Source organism: Zonotrichia albicollis, chromosome 8, assembly GCF_047830755.1.
Source record: "Zonotrichia albicollis isolate bZonAlb1 chromosome 8, bZonAlb1.hap1, whole genome shotgun sequence".
NCBI lineage: Eukaryota > Metazoa > Chordata > Aves > Passeriformes > Passerellidae > Zonotrichia > Zonotrichia albicollis.
The window spans coordinates 20,921,742-20,947,295 of NC_133826.1; the positions used below are offsets into that span (position 1 = coordinate 20,921,742).

The 25,554-nt window shown below is 37.0% G+C and overlaps 1 protein-coding gene across 2 annotated transcripts in view; it reads right to left on the reverse strand.

Moving 5' to 3' along the window:
* Positions 1 to 468: 468 nt before the first annotated feature.
* Positions 469 to 25,554, reverse strand: part of VAV3 (vav guanine nucleotide exchange factor 3) — a 148,976-nt gene continuing 123,890 nt past the window's right edge. Inside the window, exons 21-28 of one of the 2 annotated variants that reach the window (XM_074546197.1) lie at positions 24,215 to 24,280; positions 20,593 to 20,627; positions 18,887 to 19,003; positions 18,133 to 18,220; positions 14,824 to 14,953; positions 9,543 to 9,626; positions 4,331 to 4,482; positions 469 to 2,953 (exon numbers count right to left, since the gene is read on the reverse strand). In XM_074546197.1, coding sequence (XP_074402298.1) covers positions 2,912 to 2,953; positions 4,331 to 4,482; positions 9,543 to 9,626; positions 14,824 to 14,953; positions 18,133 to 18,220; positions 18,887 to 19,003; positions 20,593 to 20,627; positions 24,215 to 24,280 — 714 coding nt within the window. In that variant the 3' untranslated portion in view covers positions 469 to 2,911. The remainder of the gene's footprint in view (positions 2,954 to 4,330; positions 4,483 to 9,542; positions 9,627 to 14,823; positions 14,954 to 18,132; positions 18,221 to 18,886; positions 19,004 to 20,592; positions 20,628 to 24,214; positions 24,281 to 25,554) is intronic. The other variant, XM_074546198.1, reaches the window with a different exon arrangement.

Genomic DNA, 25,554 nt, shown 5'->3' on the forward strand with positions numbered 1-25,554 from the left:
ATCAGACACACTGTGTTTTCAAACCTGAGTTCAATTTGGCCTGAATGTATATGTTAATTTATATACAAGAAAGAAAGAAAAAAGAAGGTGGAAAAAATGTTGTGACAAGTTACACATCAAACTTTTTAGGCACAACTTCTTTTCAAACAAAAAAACTACAAATATCAAAAATCATTAGTATATGACTGATTCTATATAGCTAAAAATATAATAAATTTTTTAAAAACCCACACAAAACAAAGAAGCCTCAGCACTTCCTGGCACAAGTCATATTATCCTGACAATAAAAAGTTCTCAAGGAAAGCTGTACTATCCCACTTACACTGACAGCTCAGTTTTACAGCTAAATAAGGATTATATAAACCTTGGAGACAGAAACAAACCATTATCAACTTCTCACAATGAGAAGATGGTGAGACAAATGAAGCACAACCTTCACAGCAGCAAACTACACATTTTGACATGTCATTAAACAAAAAAATTAACCAGTTTATTATATTTAACATATTTACAAAATAGTACAAATTAAAGTACTGTAACTCCATTATTGCATGACATAAAACAACTCCATACAGATAAAAGCAGCACATGAAAGAGATGCTCCAGAATATTTAGGAAGTCTTTGGTACTCAAAATATAGTTTAAGATGCAGCATTAACTCAATCAATACAGGGCATTAAACACAGACAATGATATGCAGATTTACACACAAAAGTAAAGTTTACCTATGGCTTTCATTCTTCTCAAAGGATGACTACTGGACTCAGGAATTACTTAAATGCTTTACAACATTTTTAGGATGGAGAGAATACTCAAAATTATTCTAAAGCCAAGCTGTTGAAAATGACTGCTATATTTTTCAACTCATACTGAATTTAACTGCCTCGTGTCAGAACTAAATGACGTAAAGCACTAAACACTTCACAGACCTAGAGCCTATTCCTCTACCCCTTAAGCAGGCAAAACTGGGAAAGCATCATCTTTGTCTCCTTAAGGAATACAGGATTAAGCTCACAACAGACAATCAAACTGCATGGCAAAACGTGATCAAAGACTGCATACTCTAGCCTACGCTGCTGTACACATCATTTACAAAATTTTTATGCATCATGTACATATTTACAAATGCTCTCAATTACTCCATCAAGTAATGCATTCAACACAATCACAGTTTACATCATTTTGAGGTAAATCCTTGAAAAGTTAGAGCATGGGCAGAATTTCATCTGCAAGGCTGAATCTCTCAAGTTTCTAAGGAGAAGCTCCTCTCTTTGCCCTGGTCACACAGCACTGCCTGCCAGGTGTGGCAGGTGGGTAAGAGTTGCAGAGATGAAGGGGTTTTTGTGAACTCTGTGCTGTGCTCGATTCTTCTTGGTAGCCAGGAAAGGCCAGAAAGAAGCAAAGAATCCTAGGGGTAGCCAAAGAAAAACCCAAATATGTACTAGCAGATTCTGCTCTGTGGACAAATAGTGGAGATTATGGTGCTTGTAGACTGGGACAGCACTGCAGGGTTAAATTGTGCAGTGACAGTGCACACTAACTTTAAGATGCCAGCAGAAAAAGAGAACAGGCAAAAAGCAAAAGAGAGGATGTAGGACAGGATGAATTGACTTCATTTTAGAGCTTGATTTTCTTTCAAGTTTTCAAGTGACATTACTTAAATATTTAGAACTGAATATCTGAAGACATCATCCACATGTATTTTAGCTTGTAACTACATTTCTAACTCTTCATAATTACAGTAAACACTGCCTCACCAAGCAGTGGACACCACTTTACAAGGCCTGGTCTTTCATGCTGGCTAACCTAGACACATTTGGGGATGCTGAGAACACTGCAACAAGACAACTCCCTCATTGAACTGCCATTGACATCTCGGGCAACAAGAAAGGAAAGGGCAGAAGGAAGTTTGCAAGTTCCATTTCCATTCTCAAAAGGTGATAGAAACTCCTGTATAACTAGGAAAAGACAGAACTGAATTGAAAGCACTGAAGTTCATCTAAGTCAACCAAGAGGTTAAGGTAAACACTTTTGTTCTTGAGAAATGACATCATCTTTCATTAGTATTTTCTCCTTCAGAATAAGTCTGCAATATTTATTTAATGTTATTGCTGAAAACTTTCAGCTCATCTTGTCATGACTATCCCCCAGCTGCACTTTTATTGTCAGCTGCTTAAATGAAAAACCTCACATAAAAAGGCTTGAGTTGACAATAAAGGATCACACTATTCCACTTTGTGAATGTTTTTTAAAGCAATACCACATCACTACACCTCTTTAGAATGTCTTTAAACAGATTGTTAGAAGATCTAGGCAGGACCTCAATGTAGCCAGTTAAGTAATTACATATGTATGAATGCTACTCATATTTACTATACATTTCCTTCAGAATGTTTTTGTGAATTTAAAATGGTTTGTAAGCTGATAAGTAAAGTAGTTTGATGTCTCAAGACAAGTCTACTGACTATACTTTATGCCCACTGGAATGATTGAAATTTGTTTTCTGCATGCAGTAATATGAAATAAGAAGCCTTCATCTCCTTGTACCATCACAGATGTTAGCTGGAAGAGAAATGTTAAATATTCAGCAATTGCTAGTACTCATGGTGTAGTACAGGGTGAAATGCAAAGGAACAAAGAATTTTGTTTTCCAAAGATCTTCTGGGAAGGTGAGGGTTGGACTTTGTACTGATCCCCAGTGATGGCAAACTGGCAGCTTGTTTCTTGCACAGCTCTGGGGAAGGTAATAATCTGTCAGCCCAAACTTCTGTATAAATCCCAACATTAAGACTGGAAGGTTCAGACAGGCAAAAGTGTCGCTGTTTAAATACTTAACAAGACCAACACCACATTGAAGATATAAATTTTTACAATCCCTGAAACTGCTGGTCAGCAGAGGATAGTTTTTAATTCATTCGTCCTCTTCAACATAAGTTGATGGAAACCAGCCCACCTAAAAAGGGGAAAAGCAAAACAAAATAATACATGAGATGCACAAGGGTTTTTTGTTAATGGCTGTCCTAGGCACAGCAAGGATGGGTCTGTTCTGCACATATATTAAAAAGATTACAAAGATAAAGACAGTAGAATCTAGTGTCCTACACTTCAGAAGTTATAAAGTTGTCTACATTCTGAAATTATTGATGTGCCAAATAAGATTTATGTACGACATACAGTGACACAATGTAATATATTTCTTATTTTGTGTATTTGCTTTAGGTTTCTTCAGACTTCTTTTTACCTGAAGTCCATTTAACATGCATGAAAGAACTCAAAACCAAACCTAGAGCATGACTAGAAGAGGTGACTGCAGAAATTTTTAGACTACCTTGCCAAAATATCTCCGGAAGTGAATTTATAATGTCAAGTCCAGGCTATGAAAGTTACCAAGGAATGCCAGCACTTAAAGGGACATTCCTTGCCTTCTGTTAGAATGTGGGCAGCTGCATTACAGTGAGTTGTTCAGCTTTCTTCACTGTAAAATGTATAAAGCACAATGGGTATTTCTTCTGCTTCCCTATTTCTTCTGGTCTAATTGACTATTTAAAAAGCTGTAACCATTTAACATAACCAAGCTCATGTACACAACAAAAAAGATTCTCCAAATTGCATAAAACAGTAAGTCTGGACATTCACTTCAACTGCACTTGCAACCATCATTTCCAGTTTCAGACAATTTACATTCCTTGACCCTGGACGCAGCATTTTAAACATGGAAACAGCAGTCTCAAATGCTTCTGACTAATCTGCATTATAAGGCAGTAAACTAAGATTGAAACAGTAAACCCTTTATAGGTCAAAACTGAAACTTCCCTTCCAAGTCTCAGAGCAGGGTGTAAAGTGAGTTCATAAAAATCCCTGCTAAATGTGTCACTTCATCTGGGCCACATTCCTAGAGATCAAAGCAGCAGCCTTCTATAAAAAGGTGGTTGGTTCCATTGCATTGTGTTCTGGCAGAAAGATGTGGGAAATCATTCTGTGGTAAAGTGCTAAAGAGAGCTCCACAGCACCAGGAACCTGACCCCAAGTATCTGCATGCAAAACAGTTCAAGAAAGGTCAACTGCAGCAGTGCTATTAATCCTGGTTATTTTCCAAACATATAACCTAGCCCAAATATTCAGCCTGCTAGGTCACATTAAATAACCAATAATTTAGATGCTGGGAAAGCTACCTGGCAAGAGTTCTGCCTCGCTGCTATGAAACAAAGATGAGAACATGTTCCATCTTTTGAATTTAAATACACAATGCAGGATCACACTTTTTTTTTAACAAAATCACTGTCAGTGAAGGCAGAAAGAAACACAGGAAAAGGAAAATAAATAGCCTTACCCTTCCATTTGCTTCACCTCTCCACCAGCCATTGGCACTCATCTTGGTGTAAATTTTGACCACGTCCCCTTTGAGCAAGGACAGCTCTCGCATGTCCCGGGCACAGAAGTCGTACCTGGCTATGGCAATGCCGATCACCTTCGGGCTCAGCACTGGAAGGAAGCACATGGGGAGATTAATATTAGGGCTGCTTGAGGCAAGGCTGCCAAACCACTGTAAACAGAAATACTGTAAAATATAAAACAAGGATTCAACAGCAACATACACTGGCATTCATTTTATGCAAAACATCTGCACTACAAACATCAATAAGACTTAAATATAGGTTAACAGTATAAAAGCTGAAGGGATTTTTTTTGGTCATTTTTGGAAAAGTCCTCTTTATTTTTTAGAAGAAAAGTCAAACTAGATGAGCCATAAATAAAATATTCCCCATCCTAAGATTGCTAAATACATCTCAATTATTTTATTCTTGTGCTTCATAATAAAACTTGCTGCCAGTTATATACATCAACATATTTTACAGGTCACTAATTTCCTTCCAAAAGAATTATTAGCATTTACAGTTGATTTAACTTTAGACTTCTAATGAAGCAAAACATACAGAATAAGGTGCTGTTCTTTCAAAAAACAACTCCCAAGTTAAATATTAATGCACTTAAAACTGGAAGCTAACATCAGCATGAGCAAAAAGTTACAGACTTTCTACAGGAAATTTCCACGGATCATTTGTCACAATCTGCATTAATATTGACTGATGTAAATCTATTCTTTTCAGGAGTTCATTCTGTAAATCACCATTGAATTTTTCTATAAAATTAAGGTTCAGTGAAATTAACACTTTAAAGTTTCAAGGTACATCAATATAGAAGAATTTTGCCAATGTAAAGCCCAGACATTTTAAATAATATAAAGCTGTGAAGAATTTTTAAAAAGCAAAGGCACAAAAAGCCTCACTTCAAAAACTCAAAAACCATCATTTTTCCAAATAGTTTTATAGGAAATTGTTCCAATGCTGATGTAGATAGAATATCCAAACTTGCAAAAGAAATCCTCAATGATTCCAGTGTGAGGATAATGAGAGGAGAGTAGGCATGGCCTAACAGATAAGAGACCTTCGGAAATGCCTTTAAGATTCTAGTTTTGCAGTGCCCTCAACAGTGTAATACCATGAATTCATATCTAGGTGCCTTTAATTTAAATCAAGAACCCAAAACACAGCAGATGAGCTGAGAAACCTTAACAGTTTTCATTCTGCTTGTGTTGAGGTTTTCTTCTGACTCCAATGGATCATAGACACATAATAGTATTAAATATCTGAAAATCATAATATGTTCAAATACTTTCAGCTTAAAGAGAAAATATAAACTATTTATTTTAAACTAACAAGGAATACTACATGTAAAATAATATTAGCTATCACAGAAACAGAATGCCTAAAACCCGGTTTTGATAACAGATAATGTTTATATCATGTCACTAAAGCTTAGTCCAACCCTTCCGACTGCTTATGTAGAGTATGCTTATCAGACACCTGATAAGTTATGTAAAAGATGCCATATAACAGAGAACCAGCCTCTCAGTTTATTGCTTATATTGATGTTGCAAAAACCTAGGTGCTATATTAAGCACATTGAAGCTCAAACATGCTTTTTTACCCCCTCTTAGCCAGTCAGATGTAGATGGCACTTGTTTAGACCCTGACGTGAATGTAATGTCCTATACCTTATCAGCATTGCAGTAATCAATTTTACAGGGAAAGAGCACATCGTGGGCAGCAATTGTTTTGGAGAAAGGAAAAAAGAGGAGCAGTTATTGATTGGAGGGTCAGTAAGCATTCCCAGGCGTGCAGCATTCACTGACAGATTTGGAGAAGCACTGCAGGATGCAAGGTGTGATTCTGGGGAGCAGAGTATAATTTCAGATTCTAGAAAGATAAAGGGGCAAGGAAAAATTACAGGAAGCAAAGATGAAGAAATGTGGGGAAAATGGGGAAGAAAACAACTAAGAAGGAAAGAAATGCATAGACAAATAATAAAAATGGAAAATAGCAAGGAAAATCAGGATAGAGAATAAAGAGGAGCACATCTGGGGGAAAGGAGGACTTTTAACTTTTTCAAGTCACAAAGCAGAGAGGAAAAGGAGAAAGAAGCAAGAGAAATCAAAACCATATATCTTCAAAAGTCTTGAGGCAGAAAGTAGCAGAATTTAGATTAATTTAGAATCCAAGATCCATATTTTCAAATAAAAGTGAAGCTCATGATAGGAAATATATAAAAGTAAGCCAGATGAGTGATGGAATACAGGAAAATGACAGTGCTAATTTTTTTTGGAAAAAAATATTAACCATATCTCTCTGCTGACACAAACACAAAAACACCTTGAGTAGAGGCTATCAGCCCTGAATTCCCAATTAGTGCTGTCCTGGGATAAATAAAATTGAGGGCAGACAACACATGGAAAGGACACCTGGACAGATGGGAAAGAGAAGCAACACTGAGTGAAGGACAGAAAGAGGATAGCTACAGGAAGAACTCAGAGAGAGAATGGGATTTACAGCATAGATTGATGGAAAGAAAGGGCCAGCAAGTGGATGAATGAGAAATTAAAGGGAGGGGGGGAGGGAAAGAGAAAGTGTTAAAAACGAAAAGAAGCTGTTAAAAAGCAGTAATAAATAAACCTTGTGTAATAGAAGGGAGATACTCAGAGAACTAATTGGAAATAGAGTGAGAAATCCAAAGGAGGCAAATGAAAAGTGCATATGTGAATGAGAAAAAGGTGCTTTTACTTAATCCAGCCTTTCCTTCTGCAAACAGAAGATGATGACTACAGGAACTATCATCAGCTTTGATTTACACTGGAGTATATTGGACATTACCAGTGAAATAGATGTGGTGCAAATGAATTTTAATACTAGTTTGAGCCACTGATGATGCATCTGGGGTGCAAACAACAGAGGTTCCCTGTGATCACAGCAGGCTGGTCTAGCTCACATGCTTGAATTCCATGAAGGTCAATGGAGTATTATTAAAGCTGAGAGTAGTTGTTTCTCTCTCCTTGTGCTCTGGCCTCCTCATAAATCTGCAGCCACTGCCCTGAGGGTTGCTCCTGTGTATTAGTTTCCAAGCTCCTTGAAGCCATGTACATTCACTTGTACATTTACTGTTTCACCAAACCTCAGTGCCCTTATCCAGGCACTGGCAGCACCTTCAGTAGGGCTCAGCAGTCAGCGTAACCTCCTCCTCTGTTACCAGCTTCCAGATCAGCAGAACTAAGCCACCACTGAAGATACTTTTGAAAAAAATATTTGTAATGTCATGAAATAAGTATTTGGTGTTTTAATGTAGGCAAATTATTGGGCTATTTTTAAAAAGAAAGCAAATATATGAAGCTCTCAGAATATAATCGGTAGATATGGTTAATTAAGCACTGCAGATCAATGTTTTCCTTTAATATTTTGCACTTGTGTAACAAAATACTTAAACTGGCATATTGTGATATGTAAGACATTGAATTGATACCTATTATTATAGTTATTAATGAATTTTCTGATACAGCAGTTTTTCATATAAAAAAAAGAATGTCGTTACAATTTATTGAAACCTCATTGTGGGAATATATGGGAATGTGTGATAAGGTTCAAATAACTGAGTCTTGATTGCTGTTCTATCACCGTAGGCCACTTCACAATTTTATTCTCATGGAACAGATACCAGTTTCAGTAAGAATGGAATTTACAGTCAAGTACTGGGCAGCTGAATGCAAGATGTCCTCTTCTATCCCTGCCCAAAAGGACAAAAGCTCACAGTATTTACAGTGAGCAAAGAGCTAAAATTTAACTCCTTCATGTTGTTTCAGATCAGGTGAGTGCTTCAGGGAGTCCAGCTGAGCGTCACCACTACAGGGCAAACAGCTACACCAAAATGGCTTTCCACAGATGTGTCCTTCATAAAAGCAAATGTCAACTGGAAGGGCACCCTCTAGCTTGGATTCTCAGTCATTGTTGTGACTACTGAAAAGAAGTATCTGCCCCAAAAATATCTATATGTAAGGGCATAGAAATAGAAGAAACAACTGAGGCGCAAAACATTCAAGTGTAGCCCAAGACATGGAGACTGAAATCCTTGGGGTGAATCGAGGGAGGGGTCACCAGAGATGCTCTCAGCCCAAGTAAGCTCAGTCACCATTCTCCTACAAAGCTGCCACCTAAGTCCTTTTCCCCTCAGGAAACTATGGGAAGCCCCAAGAACCCTTCTCAGAGCACCAAATAATTTGGACAGTCTCTGTGGGGCAGGTGTAAAACATAATGCCCGCTGAGATCTTGATGACTCCATCTGCATTTGTGCTGGACACCTCCCTTCCCTAGGGCAAAAGCCAGCCCCACTCCTGCTCTGCACACCCCGGGCAGTGTCCTCCACCCCTGCACACAAAGGCAGGCCAGTGTAACCTGAGCAAGTGCTGCTTTCTCCACATCAGCAGCTCCTTCCACGTGCTCCTCAAAGGCATTCACCTTTCTACTGGCAAAATTCTTCTTAAATTGTCCAGTGGTGCAGTTCACCTCTTTGCAGACCAAATCTTAGAGATCAGAGCAAGTGATACCCATACTGATGCACTGACTGAGGCCACCAATGTTACTACTTTTAGCATTTTTATGCAGCCTCTTGGTTTGAAATGATTGCATCTATTAAAGCCAGAGATGGTTAAATGGAAATAAAGAAAACCATATTTAGAAAACAGACGGGCAAAATTAATTAATAATGTTAATGCCGAGTTTAAAGAAAGCATTCTCTACAAAAAAAAAAAAACTACTGTATTCTAAGATGCTACTGCAGTATGATTTGCTGCAGGGATGGGACGAATGTATTATTTACCAACAAGCACTGAGATTTCCATGTTTGTGCATTTGAGCAAATACATTGAAAATACGTAGCTCATAGATGTCAACTGCATAGCAAATTAACAGTCAAGTGGTCTTGAATCTGCTGCAACTATTGAGCTTTGCAACTCCTATTCAAACTGCTTACTGCAATAAGCAGCAATAATTCAAAAGTTCAAGAGTTTTATTTTTGTTACATCCAAGAAAAACAAGTAATAACTCAGTTTTTTGAGTCAGAGAAGACCTGAAGTATTAGATTCGTCCCTTCCCTCACTTGCTGCACACAGAAACAACAGAAGCAAATTTAGAAGAAATATAAAAGCAGTAAAGCAGTACCTGACCAGAAAGGAGTGGAGGAAGGGGGAACAAAGCTGTAGTCTGGAGGAGTTACAAAAGAAAACCCACAGAACAAAGAAGGGGCTTAGAGGAAAAAAAAGAGAAAAAGAGAAAAGCAAAAGAACATTGAAATATTGGCATAAGATTTAAATAATAGTTTTTTAACTATATAATTCATTGATAATAAGGAAACTGAGGTTCCCTACTAAGGATGTCTGCAAGGAAATTGTCTGTAATAACTAGAAAATCTGGATCTATAATTTAATTTTTAACAATTGCATTTTTCAAAGAGTAAAGTAGGCAGAAGTCACCCATTTAGGGCTTCAGAGAAGTAAATTGTAACTGCAGCCTCTTGCAAATATTTTCAGATTTAACAAAAGTTTTTTTAATTCTTTGTGTGTCCCACTTCTTACCATTACAAAAGCAAGAACTCATGCATACATAAATCCTCTTAAGCCCAGCAACACTAGTCACATGCCCTGAATTAGGATATAGTTTAAGTTGACCTGGAGTCAACTCCAAACTATGGCATGGAAACAAAGCATGCGTTCTGCCCTGTAAATCATTAACATCAGTAGGAATTCCACAGCTAAACTACATCCTTTAAGGCCCAAACAGAACTGCTCATATTTGCAGCTTCCCCAACTTGCAATAAACCCCTTGAGCAAGCAAAAAGAGCTTGGCCTAGGCAATACCAGCACATCATCCTAAGCCCCTGTAGCAGCTTCCCTGGGTGAAAGCCACAGGTGCTCCTACTCTGTTGTCAATAAAACCAGGGCACTTTTAAATGCAAAAATTAGATTAAATTAACTAGAATTGCTTCAAGTGAAACTACAGTTTATTGACCTGTTCTCACATTTTGTCCCTCTTTGGAAGAGGCAGTAAAGATATATAGTGTATATGTCTAATGAAGTTGGGATCTTTGCTCCCAGCTGTGATTTGGAAAGGAACATCCATCTCAACTGGATAAATGATAATGCAGCCTCTAAATTATAGCTAATAATATCTGTAATTACTGAACAAGAATTCTCCTTCCAAAAGTAACAGGGTTATATTTATCACTTACAGCTATTTCTCTGAATTTATTCTCCTGACTACACATGAAACACAGTGATTTGGCTTCAAAATGGTACTTGCAGGAATGATGACTAGAATAATTTTATGCAAGAATCCATGGTGGAGGTAATGGTACGGTTTTGTGCATCTCACCTGGATGACAATAGATACATTTGTGACAAGGAAACTACAAGCATGAATAAAATAAACAGAACTGATAATGTATTTTAAAATTCATAAACCTTGGGTTTAGAAATAAAAAAATATTCCACAAGGCAAACCAACAGCATTTTAGGTTAGTGTCTCATAGGACAAGAAAATCATGCTCCATGGCCTCTTACTCTCTAGAAACTCCCTTCTGATCCTTCCCAGTGATGATGCTTTCTCCACCTCTAACACTGAAGGGAGTATCTGGGATGAATGAGCGGTTCCTTTATACTGGAGACAGCAACCCCAAGGAACAGCTCTGTGGGGAATTGTGCTACACAAACCAAGAGGGCCACTTGACTCGAAAGCAGTGTTCATTCTTAGAGGCAAACACCTGCCTTTACTTCTCCAGAAGCACAATGGCAGAGCAGTACAGCAGCCCACAGGAACACACTGTGCTGTACGGGGGATGGCTGGTCCTTAACTGAGCAGGCTTTATCCTGATTTTTCTCTCTGATACAGCTGGAGGGTTGGTTTTATGTGTCAAACTCTGAACAAGTAAATGTGGGCAAGGAAATCCTACTAGATTTCTACACGTAACTGATCTGTTTTGATTATAGGGTGTTGGTGTTGTCTTCTAAGCAGAAAGGCTGAATTCTTTTGATTCCCTAAGGGTTGGGATGATACTTGCTTTGTTTTACTTTACTAACAGATACCTTTACACAGTTAATGCATTAAGCAACAGCAGGCAGTTAATACATTAAGCATAAGTAAGATGTTAATATACCTACTCCTAGTTAACTGACAAAGAAAAATATCCCTCAGGTAGGACTTGGCTTCATGATTTAGGTTACATTAAAATTTAAATTTCATAAAGATTGAAATTTCTCTATATGATTGTGCTCTGCATCAGCAAATCAGAATAAAGTGCCGCTATTTTACTCCACTTTTCTTCCCTTTTCTTTCCCTTTTTTTCTTCCCTTTTTTTGCCTTTACTTCATTAACTGGTTGATCATTCCTATAATCTAATGTAAGAATTAATATTTTTCTGTGTAGCAAAACAAAACTTGATCAAACTGTGTGCGTCTAGAAAAGCCTAAGACTGAAAAACTAACAAAGAACATACCATTTCCCAAAAAATCTTCCCAATTAACTTGAAGTTCTATATTGACAGAAGTAAACATCTGACAGCTTGTACAACCACATTAAAAGAAGCGTACAATGAATATGAGAACAACACGGGGGACATCTGCAAGACAAGGAGACTGAAAGCAAAGTTCTAACCCAAGTGGGAAGCCAAAAACTGGAAAAGGCAAAATAACTATCCCACTAGGAGATTTTTATTAATGTTCTAAAACATTATTCTAAAAATCAAGTAGATGCTGAAGCAAGAATCAAATTCCCTGATTTAAGAAAGTTTAAGAAGTTACAAAGTGACTTATTATGATTCATATTAGAAATCACAAGTTAAATGAAATACCAGTTGATTTTCTTTTCCCATATGGCTAAATGACAACATAACAAATACCAAAAATAAATTAACATACATCTTTCTCACTCTTTTCTGGGAAGTAAAGTCAATTCAGTATTGCCATCCAATTTCACAGCAGCTCAAAGACCTTGGCAGCAGAAAATTATAAAACTCTGTCAAAGTCTGCTGTGGTTCAACTAATGTTTTTTAGAAATACTTTTCCTACTTATTCTGTCAGTTATATATCCTAAAGATCCACTGTTTTGAAAAAAATGCTGATGTCTTTTCAAAAGATGGCTTCATTAAAAAATCTAGGTATGTGAATAGTATAGAGAAAAATACTGCATTAAACCCAAATCCTTCTCTAAATTAGCTTCAAATTGTCAAAGCCCATTGTATTCACTACCTTCAGCCCCATGCTGAGTAGCTGCAAAATGGAAAAAATACAGAGAAGTGCCCCCTCTCTCCTCATCTACTTTGTCTAGCTTCCTTCCAACATTTTTTCTTGCACTTGGATTACATGGGAAGAGATCCAAAAAATCAGCTGTGAGATGTTCCTCGCTGAGGGCTGTCAGTAACCTCCATGTCCAACTGCTGCCCCATGGGACTTATTTGCTTCCTCTACTAAACCAAACTGCAGCCTCAAGTTTCCCAAATTCTTTCTAAATCCAGCCCAGCAGGGTTCACACAGCATAAATATAAGGCTTTTCTTACATCAGCTTGGTAAAATGAAGAAGACAGCTTAAAAACCAAGCAGAGTGACCCAGAGATGGACTGATAATCATGATCATTTTGGTTAAACAAACAAAACAAAACAACAAATAAATCACCACACTCATGGGGACACACTTGACTGTCCAATACATTAAAGGACATGTCATTCAGAGTCAGTCTAGATAAAGCAGCAGAATTATGGAAATCTATTCGATTTTACATGAGTTTAGGAATCGAAAGGTTTTTCAGGTCAGTTTGGTCTAGGACAAAACCTGCAGTTTCCACCAGCACAGTCTGCAGCAGCAAAGGGCTGATGGTTACTGCAGCAGAGATGCCCTTCCTCATCCCCTGGACTACAATGAGAGCATCCCTCAGTCATTTCTCTTGCTCTCCCACACACTGCCCAAAAGATCTTGTAAAAGATGTTTTCTTTTGTACGATGACCGAAGTTAATGAGGATCTACCATAAATCTTGTGTCCTGTAAAGTAGGAAAGGATTGAGCTCTTGCAGAGTAAGAAGTTGGTGGACAGAATAGATACATTCAAACTGAGATACATTCTAACTGGCCTAAGGAAAAAACAGAAAACAATCTGATTCAGCTCAGAGTCAATAACAACTAAAAAAAAAGCAAAGTAAATCAAGAGAGGAGTACCAGGAGATCATGAGCTAAAGGGACAGGGCAGAGAAATTCACCAGGAATGGACATGAACACCACAGAGAGGAGACAATAGACAGAAGTCCTGGGAAGCAGTGAAGGAGAACAGAAATGGAAAGAAGATGAACTGGGAGGTAGAGACAGTGAATGAAATGCCAGGGACATGCTGGTTTCTCACATTCATTTGTCCTAAATTATCTTCACTTTAACTAAGAGAGGAAGAAAGCCTCCAAAGTTACAGAAATCTTACGGAACAGAGGCAAGCAAGTAAACAAAAGCTCACAAAAACAGCAAATGAAAGTAACAAAGCCACCACCATCATCACACAGACTAGACTGGGCTTTTTTGGGCTTTTACAGCAGTCTTCATATTGTTAAAATCCCCATTCATTTTTATATTCCTCTTATTTCTTACAGTAAAAAGATGCGGCCAATGACTGCAGAACAGCAAATCTAATATTTGCTCTTTGACAGAAACATTATATATTTTTCAGAGGCCAGCCATGTAGTAGGTTTTATCAGTAACATTGAACCTGTCCATGTCCTAAAAACCATGCTAACTTCCACTTAAATTTTAATAGCTTAAATAAAAGACAGCATATGCATTGCAAGGCTTCTCAGTTTATCTCCAAACCTCACAACTTTTTAACTGCTATTTATATTGGACATGTGTATATATATATATATATATATATATATATAAAAGTTCATGAACTTTTGAAGCTTAGTAAAGGAACCCTAAGGAACATTCCATGTTTAAAAACATGCATAAAAATAATTATGATAGAGTAAATCTAATTTTTTACACAATTATTTGATATTACTGAGGTGCTACTTCATAGGGCTATGCTACAAGACTGATTTATTTAAATCTCTTTTTAAGGATTAGAAATTGTCACAGATATTAACACTTGTAGCTGCACATATGCAAATTTCTTAAGAAACTAGGCAACATGCAGTTTAATCTCTCACCAGTATGTCTAATAGAATTTTTGAATATCGGGGAGATTTTAAGTTTGGCAGCAAGACAAGCTTGCTAGACATGTTTATAAATTTCCTGGCAGATCCAAATCTGCTTAGCTTCCAAAAATCCTAGCTAAAAGCATTGCCATAGTAATTGGTTATATGTCAAAAATGGAAGATGAAAATGCTTCAAGGACCTTGTCCTTTTAATATATATATACACATACACACATATACATGACAGAAAGTAATCCACAAAAATTTATAATCCTCACCATTGCCACCTGTTCTGTTACTCCTCTGTCCCACTGAGTTTTCCAATTCTTTGTATGGAAATTGAAGAGTAGTATCCAAACTTCGAAAACCTTCTTTGAGAGAGTGGTGCTTGTAGTATTCTACAAGTTCCTTTCAGAAAGGAAAAACACTTGCATTGGAAATTGAAATCACACACCATTCAGCATTCTGACAATGACAGCTTCATTATACCAATAACCTTATTTTACAATACATCCCATAGAAAATGGTTATTTTTTTTTTAAATATAAAGTACCGGCTTTTATATTGGCACTTAAAAAATTTAAACAAAACAAACCAAAAAAGGCACCCCAAAAATCAGCTAAGTAAAATCTTTTTGTCAGAGTCAACATTTGCTGCTCCTTTAAGTCCGGCTGAAGATGGCTTTGCTTTTCTGGAGTCAGGCAGAAGGCAAGGTCAGCTGCTTGCTATGGATGGAATGGTACATGTCCCTGTTTTCTCAAATCTCTTTTGCTATAATAAATTATGTTTATCTACACAAGCATTTGTAAGAACGCAGATCTGAAATAAAGCACAAGCCTTATAAATTAACAGCAACTTAATGCGCAGATATTCAGATGATGTAAAACTTCCAAGGCAGGGCAGGCTTGGGGGGTGTCAGTGCACACTGACTGAAAAATCCAGTGTTTGACATTCTCATGGTACCCAATCCAAACATTTCATTGTCTCTGTGTGTGCGCATCTATATAACCATTCATAGGTACACATAGGAGTATTTTACATATATATGCAAAAATTCATATATGTAAATATGAAACAATAGCTGAAATAGTTTATGTAACCAAGAAGACAAGTGACTCAAATTCCTACTCTAAAGAAGGCAACACCCATCAAGATTCTGACAGCTCACGCTCTGTTTGAAATCTTCAACCCCAGCCATTGTCTGCTGCATTTGAACTAGCCCTAGAAATCTCAAGACCACATCATTTGTACATGGAGCTAGAATAAGATTAAAAGTGATTGGACAATTCAAAGGAAATGTACTTCAATTGATCCATTCCAATGTGGGATTTCAGTCTTCAGAAATGCAAGCACAAAGCAATCTATTTACTATAAACCCTTCAATTCATTCCACTTATTTACATTTAGACTTGCAAAATCAGAGTTGACCAAGCCAAGCCTAAAATTAGGAGATTATACTGTGTCTAATCATTTTATTCTATGAAAAAAAAAAAACTCAACCAAAAAATCAGGAAACAAACCAAAAACAAAACAATATCCAGCACCACAAAAAGCTACGAAAATGCTTAGCCTATAATAGCCTACATCAGTGATACTAAGAACTCTTTGGGCTTTGCTGTTTCGTGTCAGCACATCACACAAACTGGAATGGCAGCAATGAAATTTACTCTCATATCATCACTGAATATCCAGACATTCAAATTAGCATGACAATACTGTGTGTGATTTGTAAGTAAGTAGCATTCAAAGTAGGATATCTGGATAAATGGAATATAATTAGTATGAAACTTTTGTTATCTTTCTGCACAGTGTAAGTCTGTAAGGATTGTTTTGTTTGGTAAAAGTAATTAGAATTCCAAATGGACACATGTTGTTCGTAGGCAAAATAAGTAAATTGGTTTTAAACTGAGGAAAAAGAAAAAAATCATTTCATGTCACAGAGTTACTTTTAAAGCTTAGGTTTTAATTCCATTCTTCCATGAAAATGGTTGACTGACAACTGGCCTCTAAAACATGAGTTGCACAGATCACAGGAGCAAGCTTACAAACAGACGAGTGAGTTAAGCAGTCCGTGCCAGCATGGATGGGGTGCTCAGGAGCCTGTCACATCTCCCTGATTCACAGCAGCAGCCAAACTGACCTTCCACTGCACCCTGCTCTACACACTCAGCACATTTTAATTACTCTGGAGGAAGTTTTTCAAATGTACTAGGAAAACTAGACACAAGAATTCTTCTACTTTTTTCCCCTCCAGAGCAGTACAAAATGCTGTGTCACTGCAGATCACTACTTAACATTTTCATGCATGCTGCCTTTGTCTCTCTTCTGCTCCCACTTCTACTCAATCTACTTTTGTTCCTCTTTTCTTTAAGACACTCTTACTTTTTCTCTTACATCTATCCAGAACAAAGCAGTTGTTCCACAGCATGTACAAACACCACACCACTTGTGTATTTAACTCTCAAGGGCAGAATTCATAATACCCTAAATCTGTATTATAAAATAATTCTTTCCTACTTGAATGTCAGCAAGGCTAAGTAGGTAGCAGTGAGGTCCTTATACCAGAAATTTCTTCTGTCCACCTAACTCTGCAATGCAATGCATATTCTATTTGCTCATTTTCCATCCAACTTGGTCATTTATTTATATTTCTGCTCTACTTTGGAGCCTGCAGCAGTGCATTAAACTGCACCACTGCCATTAGAAGAAACCTGGCAGTGTGGCAGGTCGCCAGCTGCCCTGTTTTGCCACGATCCATTTCCAATGAATCATTTGCAGGGTTCACAGATTAAGCAGCCACCTTCCTTGTCTATGTGAGCAACATCATCATTTCAACTGCTAAACAATAGCTAAACAATGCTACTGCTAAACAACTGCTGAACAATGAAAAGATCTCACAGTCCCCAGCCCTAAAACTACACAACTCACTGGCTTCTAAGTGTGAAATGAAGACAAGAGTGCAAAAACAGCCTGGTGCATTCTTCATCAAGAAATTTATGTTCTTGCTGTTCTAATGAGCACTTACAGATTATCATTGAATCTCTCCCCACTTCTAGGATGCTCTTGTTTTACAGAGTATTAGTTTTACAAGAGTATCAGTGGTTAAACTAAAATAATTTCCAAGGCTTCCTGGTTTTAAGGCTTCTCCCTGCTCTTGTTTTGTATTGTCCTTCATTTTAATTTAGCATTTTCACATACTTGATTATGCATTCAGGAAGGCTGCTGCATAAATTTTAATCCAATTGATTCCTAAAAACCAAGATTTCCAAAGATATCAAATTCTTCTTTCCAGATTCAGCCTAACTCCAGAGTGGGTTGATGGATGGGATTCAAATTCCTCCTCTTTTCCCCTTCACTACAAGGGACACAGTCCAGTCCTAACAATAAATATGTAGTCTTAAGTACATAAAATTATCACTTAGAGCTAAAACCATAAACATAAAAAATTATCCTATTAGCAGGAGTGGACACAATTGAAATCTTTCACTCACATAGCTTTATGGAATTTCATAAACTAAAGTAGTTCTCTCTGACAGAAACAGCTACAGAGAAAATCTCACAATGTTAAAAAGCTAATCAATGCTTACCATTAAATTTTTAAATTTTCTATTTTCTGCAATGTGGAAAAAGCCATCTCTTGTTAAAATCTTGATGTGTTTCACTTCGTTATTGTACCTGTGGGCAATGAATGACTTATGAATATAAATGTGTTTTTAATCAGACACAATCAATAATTACCTGAGGGCATGCCCCTAGAACACCACACACATAAATTCTTAAGACAAAATGTATATCTGTGCCAAAACAAAGTTGACATCTAATCAACCAAACATATTTATTAAAGTACAGCTAAAGAAGTAATCTGTCATCAGAAAAAAAAAGTCACAGCTAACTGCTTATTCTAATTGGGAATTCCCATGTACTTCCTGCTTTTATATTCATATTGATCAACAACATGAAGGCAAAAAATTATTTGCCCCCACAAAATGTACAAACCCACATTTTACTGAACAGTCTGAGATGCAAAGGGCTTTGAGTTCTCACCAAAGTCAATTGAACAGATCTCACTGTACTGCTTACTCTTCTCCAACATACTCAAGCTTTATTTTTGTACCCCCAACTTGCTACATCAGCATTCCAAAACCATTGCTTCTCTCCTCCCATAAATCCTGGGTATTTTTGACAGCAACTTCAGTTTTCCTACACTGACTCTCTTCAAGGCTGCACATAATTATATAATGAAAACAGTGGCTTGTTTCCCATATTTATTTCAAATACTATCTAGACAAAAATGAGAACAGGAAAACTTTCTTGGGGCATTCTTAATCGAATTCCACTTACTTAATGCTAATTGCATATTCTCCTGATTCTTTGGTCCTGTGCCGCACCAGGTAAGTGCTGTTTACTCTGTTGATCAGTTCACTTTCTGCCTGCAATCGTTCCATTGCTCCTGCAAACCTGTAACAAGGAAAATAAAAATTGCCTATGATTTTTTTCAAAGCTCCAAAGGCGTATTAAATATGCAATAGAGAATGAAAATATTCTACATATCATGAGGGCCAAGAATATATCCATCGCAACTGAATACCACTTCCAGATTTCTGAATGAGGAATAAAACATGAAAAAATCATGCTGGGGGCTGTGGAATTCCTAATTAGAAAAAGTACTTTTATTGATTTTGAATAGAATATCTGCTAAGGAAAGTGCTCGAGCCCAAGCATTAACCAAATGACTACTGGCTTGAAAAGTTCATAAAACCAGCTGGTCTATCTGCAATATATGCTGCAAGAGAAGCAATCCAACTGTGGTCCAGAACCTTGAACCTGAGTTCTAGAGAAATTTATTGCAACAAAATGGAGAAGCAGCCACCAGAGGTAGATCCGGTCAACAAAAGACCTAATTGAAAATTTGGTACTTACACAAGACAGGATTTTATTTCATTTCATAATTACGCATAACCTCTAAAGGCTCAAGTGCAATGGGTATACCCAACATCCCGAGGAAAAAAAATAAATAAGCCAAACCCATCTAAATTTGAAAAAGCCGATGCTAAGTGTTGAAAGCTAAGACAAATAAATCGCTGGCTCTGCAGCCTGGCTGCATGAGCAGATTTGTGCCCTTGCTCTGCCTTGTGGTTTGTGTAGGACATCATGAGACGCTGTCAGCAGACACTCATTTGCAAAACCACAGGTTAAACTGTTAATTGGGGAAAGTGACCTGGCTTCCACAGAAATTATGCTTATCTTATAATTTTACAAAGGCTGTCACCACCACAGCCCACCACTATGTAAAATTTCACACCAATACATCACAACCAATTAGAAAGGAGCTTTAAGTAAAATAATAACTATTTGTTTGGGTGTGATCCTAATTTCACTTTTAGCAAGTTAAGAGGAAGTCAGAACTCATGTCAAAATGGCAAGGCATAAAATCAGTGAAAGAACACAAGTGATGCTTACTCTGCTCTCTCAGAACCACCATGTCCTTTCTGAGTTGTGGGAAAGAGTTCACACACTTCATAAACCCCAGAGCAGCAGTGGTTGCAGTTTTGACACAACATTTTTTCAAAGCATCATCAAGGTTGGAGGAGACCTTCAAGATTCATCTAGTCCAACCTTGCACCACCATAGACACCCCTAAACCAGATCTCCAGGTGCCACCTGTATCTCTACAGTTTCAATGTTGGTGGGGGTTTTTAAGGAAATGCAGAATTATTCATGATACAAGATGTATTTAATATTATTCCTTCCATTATTCACTCAACATGTAAGATAAACTTCCACGCCTCATATTATAACCATCTCTTATTGTTCTATTTCAGACCTCTGGGACTAAGGCTGTGCAGCCACAGACATGTAAACAAAACATCAAAATCATTATACCAGAAATGCTTTTAGGCAATGCATGGTATTGCTTTCCCAAACTATTACATAATGTCTTCTTCTGAAGCCTAGAAAGGTTAAACCAATATAATTTAAATTGTAGTAAACACAGTTGCTTTCTGTGACTGCTTCTTTCAGAGATTCTTGTAAAAAAAGAGACTTACCACAGTTGAGAAGAGTAGTCTACTGGCTTAGGAACCTAGGATATCAAAAGATACAGAAAATGAGGATCAAGATCTTTTTCCTGAAAACCAGATAATAGATTGATTTAGCTATCAATATCCAGGTGATCTGATTTGTCCACAAGTCTATTTTCTTTAAAGGAAGTTAAAATAAAGGACAGATATTCTGTATCATTCTGAAAGTACTACAGAATATTTTAAGTTCTTTTCTTGTGTGACAGTTTGTTTTGGGTAGGTTTACTTCACAGAACATTTCAAACAAAGCTTTTCTGACAGTGCCTATATTCAAATTTCATACACAAAATAGCTCAGTGCTCTGTATTGTAGAAAAGTACACTAAAACATGTAATCAATTTACAGTAATGTATAAAACTCATGTCATGTATTCAGGACTGTGTGGCCTTGGACTGGCCACTGGGAAGTATGCTCTATAATCTTCAGAGAGACCTGAGGATATTCCACAACTTCTATCCCATGACATCATCCACTCCTTTGTATTTGACTTGGGCAGCTGTTGAACTGTATCTTGCTAAATATGACATTTGATTCTGAAATTAAATTTAAAAATTAAACTGCAATCAGCTTGCAAAATGTATGTTACATGTACACAAACTTATGTATAGATAATGATTATTCATGCACAAGAGGCACAGTATCATCTCCCATTAGAGTGTGAAAACTCAGTATTCCCCTACTCTTCTAAAACAATGTGTGAAAATGCACAGTGCTGAAAAATCGATTTTAGTGAAATGTTAACACAAATCGCACACACTTATAACTTAAGGTCACATATTTTTAGGTAAGCAAACATGTTTTGTTTTCTCCCTTCAAGTAAAACCAACGGATGTTTTATTTTCTGGACTCTACAGCAACATTCTTCTCAAAATTTTTTTATTCATGATATATGGAATGTCACCAAAAGAGACTTCCAAAAACAAATCAAGTCAGGAAAATATTATTACAAAGGCCTCTAAACTTAAATTGATTGAATTGCAATCAATTACAATTCCCACTGTCTTGACCTCAGGTATCAACCAAGATCTCTATCAAGTCTCTAGACTTGACCTTGAAATAAACTTCACTCTGGAAGACATTAAAGCTCTCTGTGAAAAAACCAGGCTCACGTGTTTGGCTTGTGCAGCAGTAAATCTTAACAGGTAATAAACAGTCACTTAGTCAAGCTCTTGAGAGAGCAAAAGGAAACGTGTATTATTCCCAGAGAGCAGACAAAAGGTTCCTGTCTGAGCAGCCCCTGCAGCGCTGGCAGCCCATGAGCCCCTCAGGATGCAGGGCACCCAGAGAGCCCGGGCTCACCCCGGCACCAGCACCGGCCTTGCCCATCCCTGCAGGTACTGGTGGTGCTGCTCAGGCAGCTCTGCCCCTAACAGGGAGACCTGGCAGAAAATGGACTGTGTAAATGCTGACAATTCCTAAGAGACATGTTTCAGTGGATCAACCTGATGACACACTTCAAGGCCACCATTTAAAAAATTACAAAGTTTTTACACGTTTTTTTCATGTTGCAAGATATCCTTAAATATTTCAAATTTGTTTCAATATTTCTAGCAGTGCTAATAAACTGCAAAGGATATAAAATCCAAAGACTGTTTAAGTCCATCCTCCAGAGAAGTTAAATGACAGATGAGTAGTTGCTTTTGTAAATTTTGAATGGACAAATATATTCCTATAACAAGTGTTGTTCATTGGTATAAAGAGGATAAAATCAAATGTTTTTCCAGGAGCTCTTGGCTCCTACTGTGCTATGTATTCAATACCTCTACAGAAACTAGAAAAATGGAAGAAAGCTAGGAAGAAACAGATATTACTCATATAGGGCATAAAATGTCTGCTGACATATACTACTTACTTTAAAGGGAAAAAATTGTTTATAGGGACATCTGTGAAAAGTCTGGAATATAGATATTCTGGAGCTCAGCAGTTTTTCATTCAATATTCATTCCTAAAGTCTTCTGATATATGGATTTTATGCTGTTTCTGGGCATTTTTATATCAGATGGTTGTAAAGATGGTTAGACTTAATAATAACAGTAAAAGTTATAGCATGTTTAAAACCTGATTGATGTTTCAGTATCTTTAACTGCATCATTTATCATAATAAGATGTTTATATTTCATCCTTCCAAGTTAACAGTGGTGAAGCATCAATTTATCTTTTTGTTCTGATCATGACACCAGTTGGTAACATTACATGAATAGTATTTATTCTTTCTGTAAAACTGTGTTATTTTCAATATTCCTCTAAATAGTATATTTTAAATTTAGCAGAAAGCTTTACCATTAGAAAGATACCTACAGAACACCCCAGCAGCATTTTTCTATTACACTGCCAGTGCTTTTAAAGTATATTGGTGATTCCTAAAAGTGCTGCTACAGTTGAGGTCAATGACTACACAATGACTGCTGGGGTCACTAACAGTAACACCATGGAATGGGAAATCCACCCTTGAACAATAAGCAAGGGGTGGGAAATTCACAAATTTAACAATAAGCAAAGGGTGGAGGGATGAAAGCTAAATTCACACAACAATTTCATCTTTATTTCAGATTTTGTCCTCTCACCCAAACTAAAAACACTTGTACCTATAAACAGTCTGTGCATTCCTCTTCAAACAAAATCCTGGAATTATCGGGTATTAAAGATGTCTTATGGTATTTTAACACACTTAGACTCTTTAGGATGTCATGTATACTTGGTCTGGAAACTAAGGCACAGTAAGCCCCAAAGACATAGCAAAATGCAGCTACTAAGCTGACCCCAGCTACTTATAAAAGCCATTGAAGTGGCATACCTTGATTGCTGAAACAAAAGCAATTTTATTAGTAAATCAAACTGTTGAGAATCAGGGTCAAGTAAGTGAAACTACCTTAAAGCAAAGTAAAGACTAGGAATCATTACAGTGTTTATGGGTTTTTATCAATTAACCTCAACAAAGAAAGGCAGTAATCTGATGCACAGTGTCACAGAGGGCATAGAAGGAATAAGTGTATTGTATATTAATATATCATCACATCTGTACATAAAACTCTTAAGTACATATTATAAAATTATTTTTCTTATTACTTTCACAAATTTTTCTAGATTGAGAAGATTCTTGTGTGAAGTAAAGACAGGTAAGAGCATAAAGAAAAAAATAACATTTATCAAGTAGTCAGAATTCAAAGTTTTATATTAGTTTTACAATTTTTAAACCTACTACCTAGGCTGTAATCCCTCTCTCTAACGCAAAGTGACTGGGGAATAGATTGGAGCCACAGCACTCTCACCTTCCTGCTGGGGAATAAAGAAAGTGCACTTCCACATAAAATATATTTGATCTACACTCTGAAAACTCTTCAGACAGTTCAATTTATTAATATTCCCAAAAGTGAAACCTGCTTATCAAACTTGTTTTCTTGACATGTCCTACTTACACCCAATAACCAAAAGTATAAGAACTCTCTACTTTAAGCAATACTGAACGCATCATGAAAGCAGCAAGGAACTAGAAACAATATTATTTTTGTAAGATTAATTTTATCTTGATGAACTAATGAACTGGGCAGTTTTCCTGTAAGGTGGCAAACAACTAAATAATTGTACTTACACATGGGCAAGGTTTTACTGCATCACTTGGGAAGAATCCAAGCTCTCCTGTTGTTAGATTTCTTCCCTAAAAAAAAAAAAAAATCAATTTTTGAGACATAATTGGGATTAACAGTAAATAATAATGCACGCCCAGGGATTTAGGACAATAAATTTTAAAGACAAGAGTTTTTAAAATAAAATACTGTTCTAATAAAGTGTTGCTCAATATTTCTGTGGGTTTTGTTGTTGTTTGGTTCAGGTTTTAATATAATTAAGTAGTAATTATAACTGATAGATCTGAAAGCTCTGAGAGATAAGAGGCAAGAAGGGAGCTCAGAGACTGTGATGTGATTCCCAGTTCTGTCAATGTCTGCCAGTGTCTGATATCTTCATATATGTTAATTATCTCCTTTCAGGTTATTTCCTCCTCAGCCGGCATTCTACAGAAAGCTGCCACCTGCAACCTTGCAGATCCCCACAATGACTACACCACTGTGCAGCAGTGGTTGCAGCACCTGAGAGACCAAACTCCAGTGGGATTCAGAGCTCGTGATCCAAGAGTTAAACACTTCCATAAGGGATGCACGTCAGTGGAAACCGACTGGGCAGGGGAACGCCAGCAGAATTGAAGATGACTCCGTGGCTGTGATGCACTGACATGCTGGAGATGCATCCACACAACAACGGGGAGAGCAGGGGCAGAAATGCATCCAGCACGGCCTAAACTGAGCCTCTGCTGCACCACAAGGGCTGCCCTCCCAGAGTGGCAGCACCACCAATTTACTCCAGGTTCTAAGCACCAAAAGTATCACAAATCCATGCATCAGCAGCTCACACACAGTTCAACACCAACCAAGCTCTCCTGAAGACCACCTTAAAACATCTTTTCATTCCTAGTAGTAATATTTGGCAGTGAAGACACATTTCAGAGTAGAAGAGAGCGCATACCTAAAATCCTGAACACAGATTCATAAAATGAAGGCATCAAAATGTGTATTTAGGCAAACAAATGTTTTAATTTAACTGATTTTTTAAAAGTACGTAAATTCTTAACCTCTATTAAATGTAATATACTGACTGTAAATATAATATACTCTCAACATTTGGCAATGAGATTAAGCATGAGTACTTTATAAGCATTAAAACCATGCAAATATATTTCTTTTTTATTTTTGATGGCATACCTGCAAAATAAAAAAAATTTAAAGGGAAAAACCCTCATAAGCACACATGAGGAGTTCTTCAGGGTTTCAGATCCTTTTGTTTCTGTAACACTAAATGTGTAATTCTACCATAATATCACCACAAAAAATAGAGCTCAGAAAATTCAACAGAGTGGAGCTGAATGTAAAAAAATAA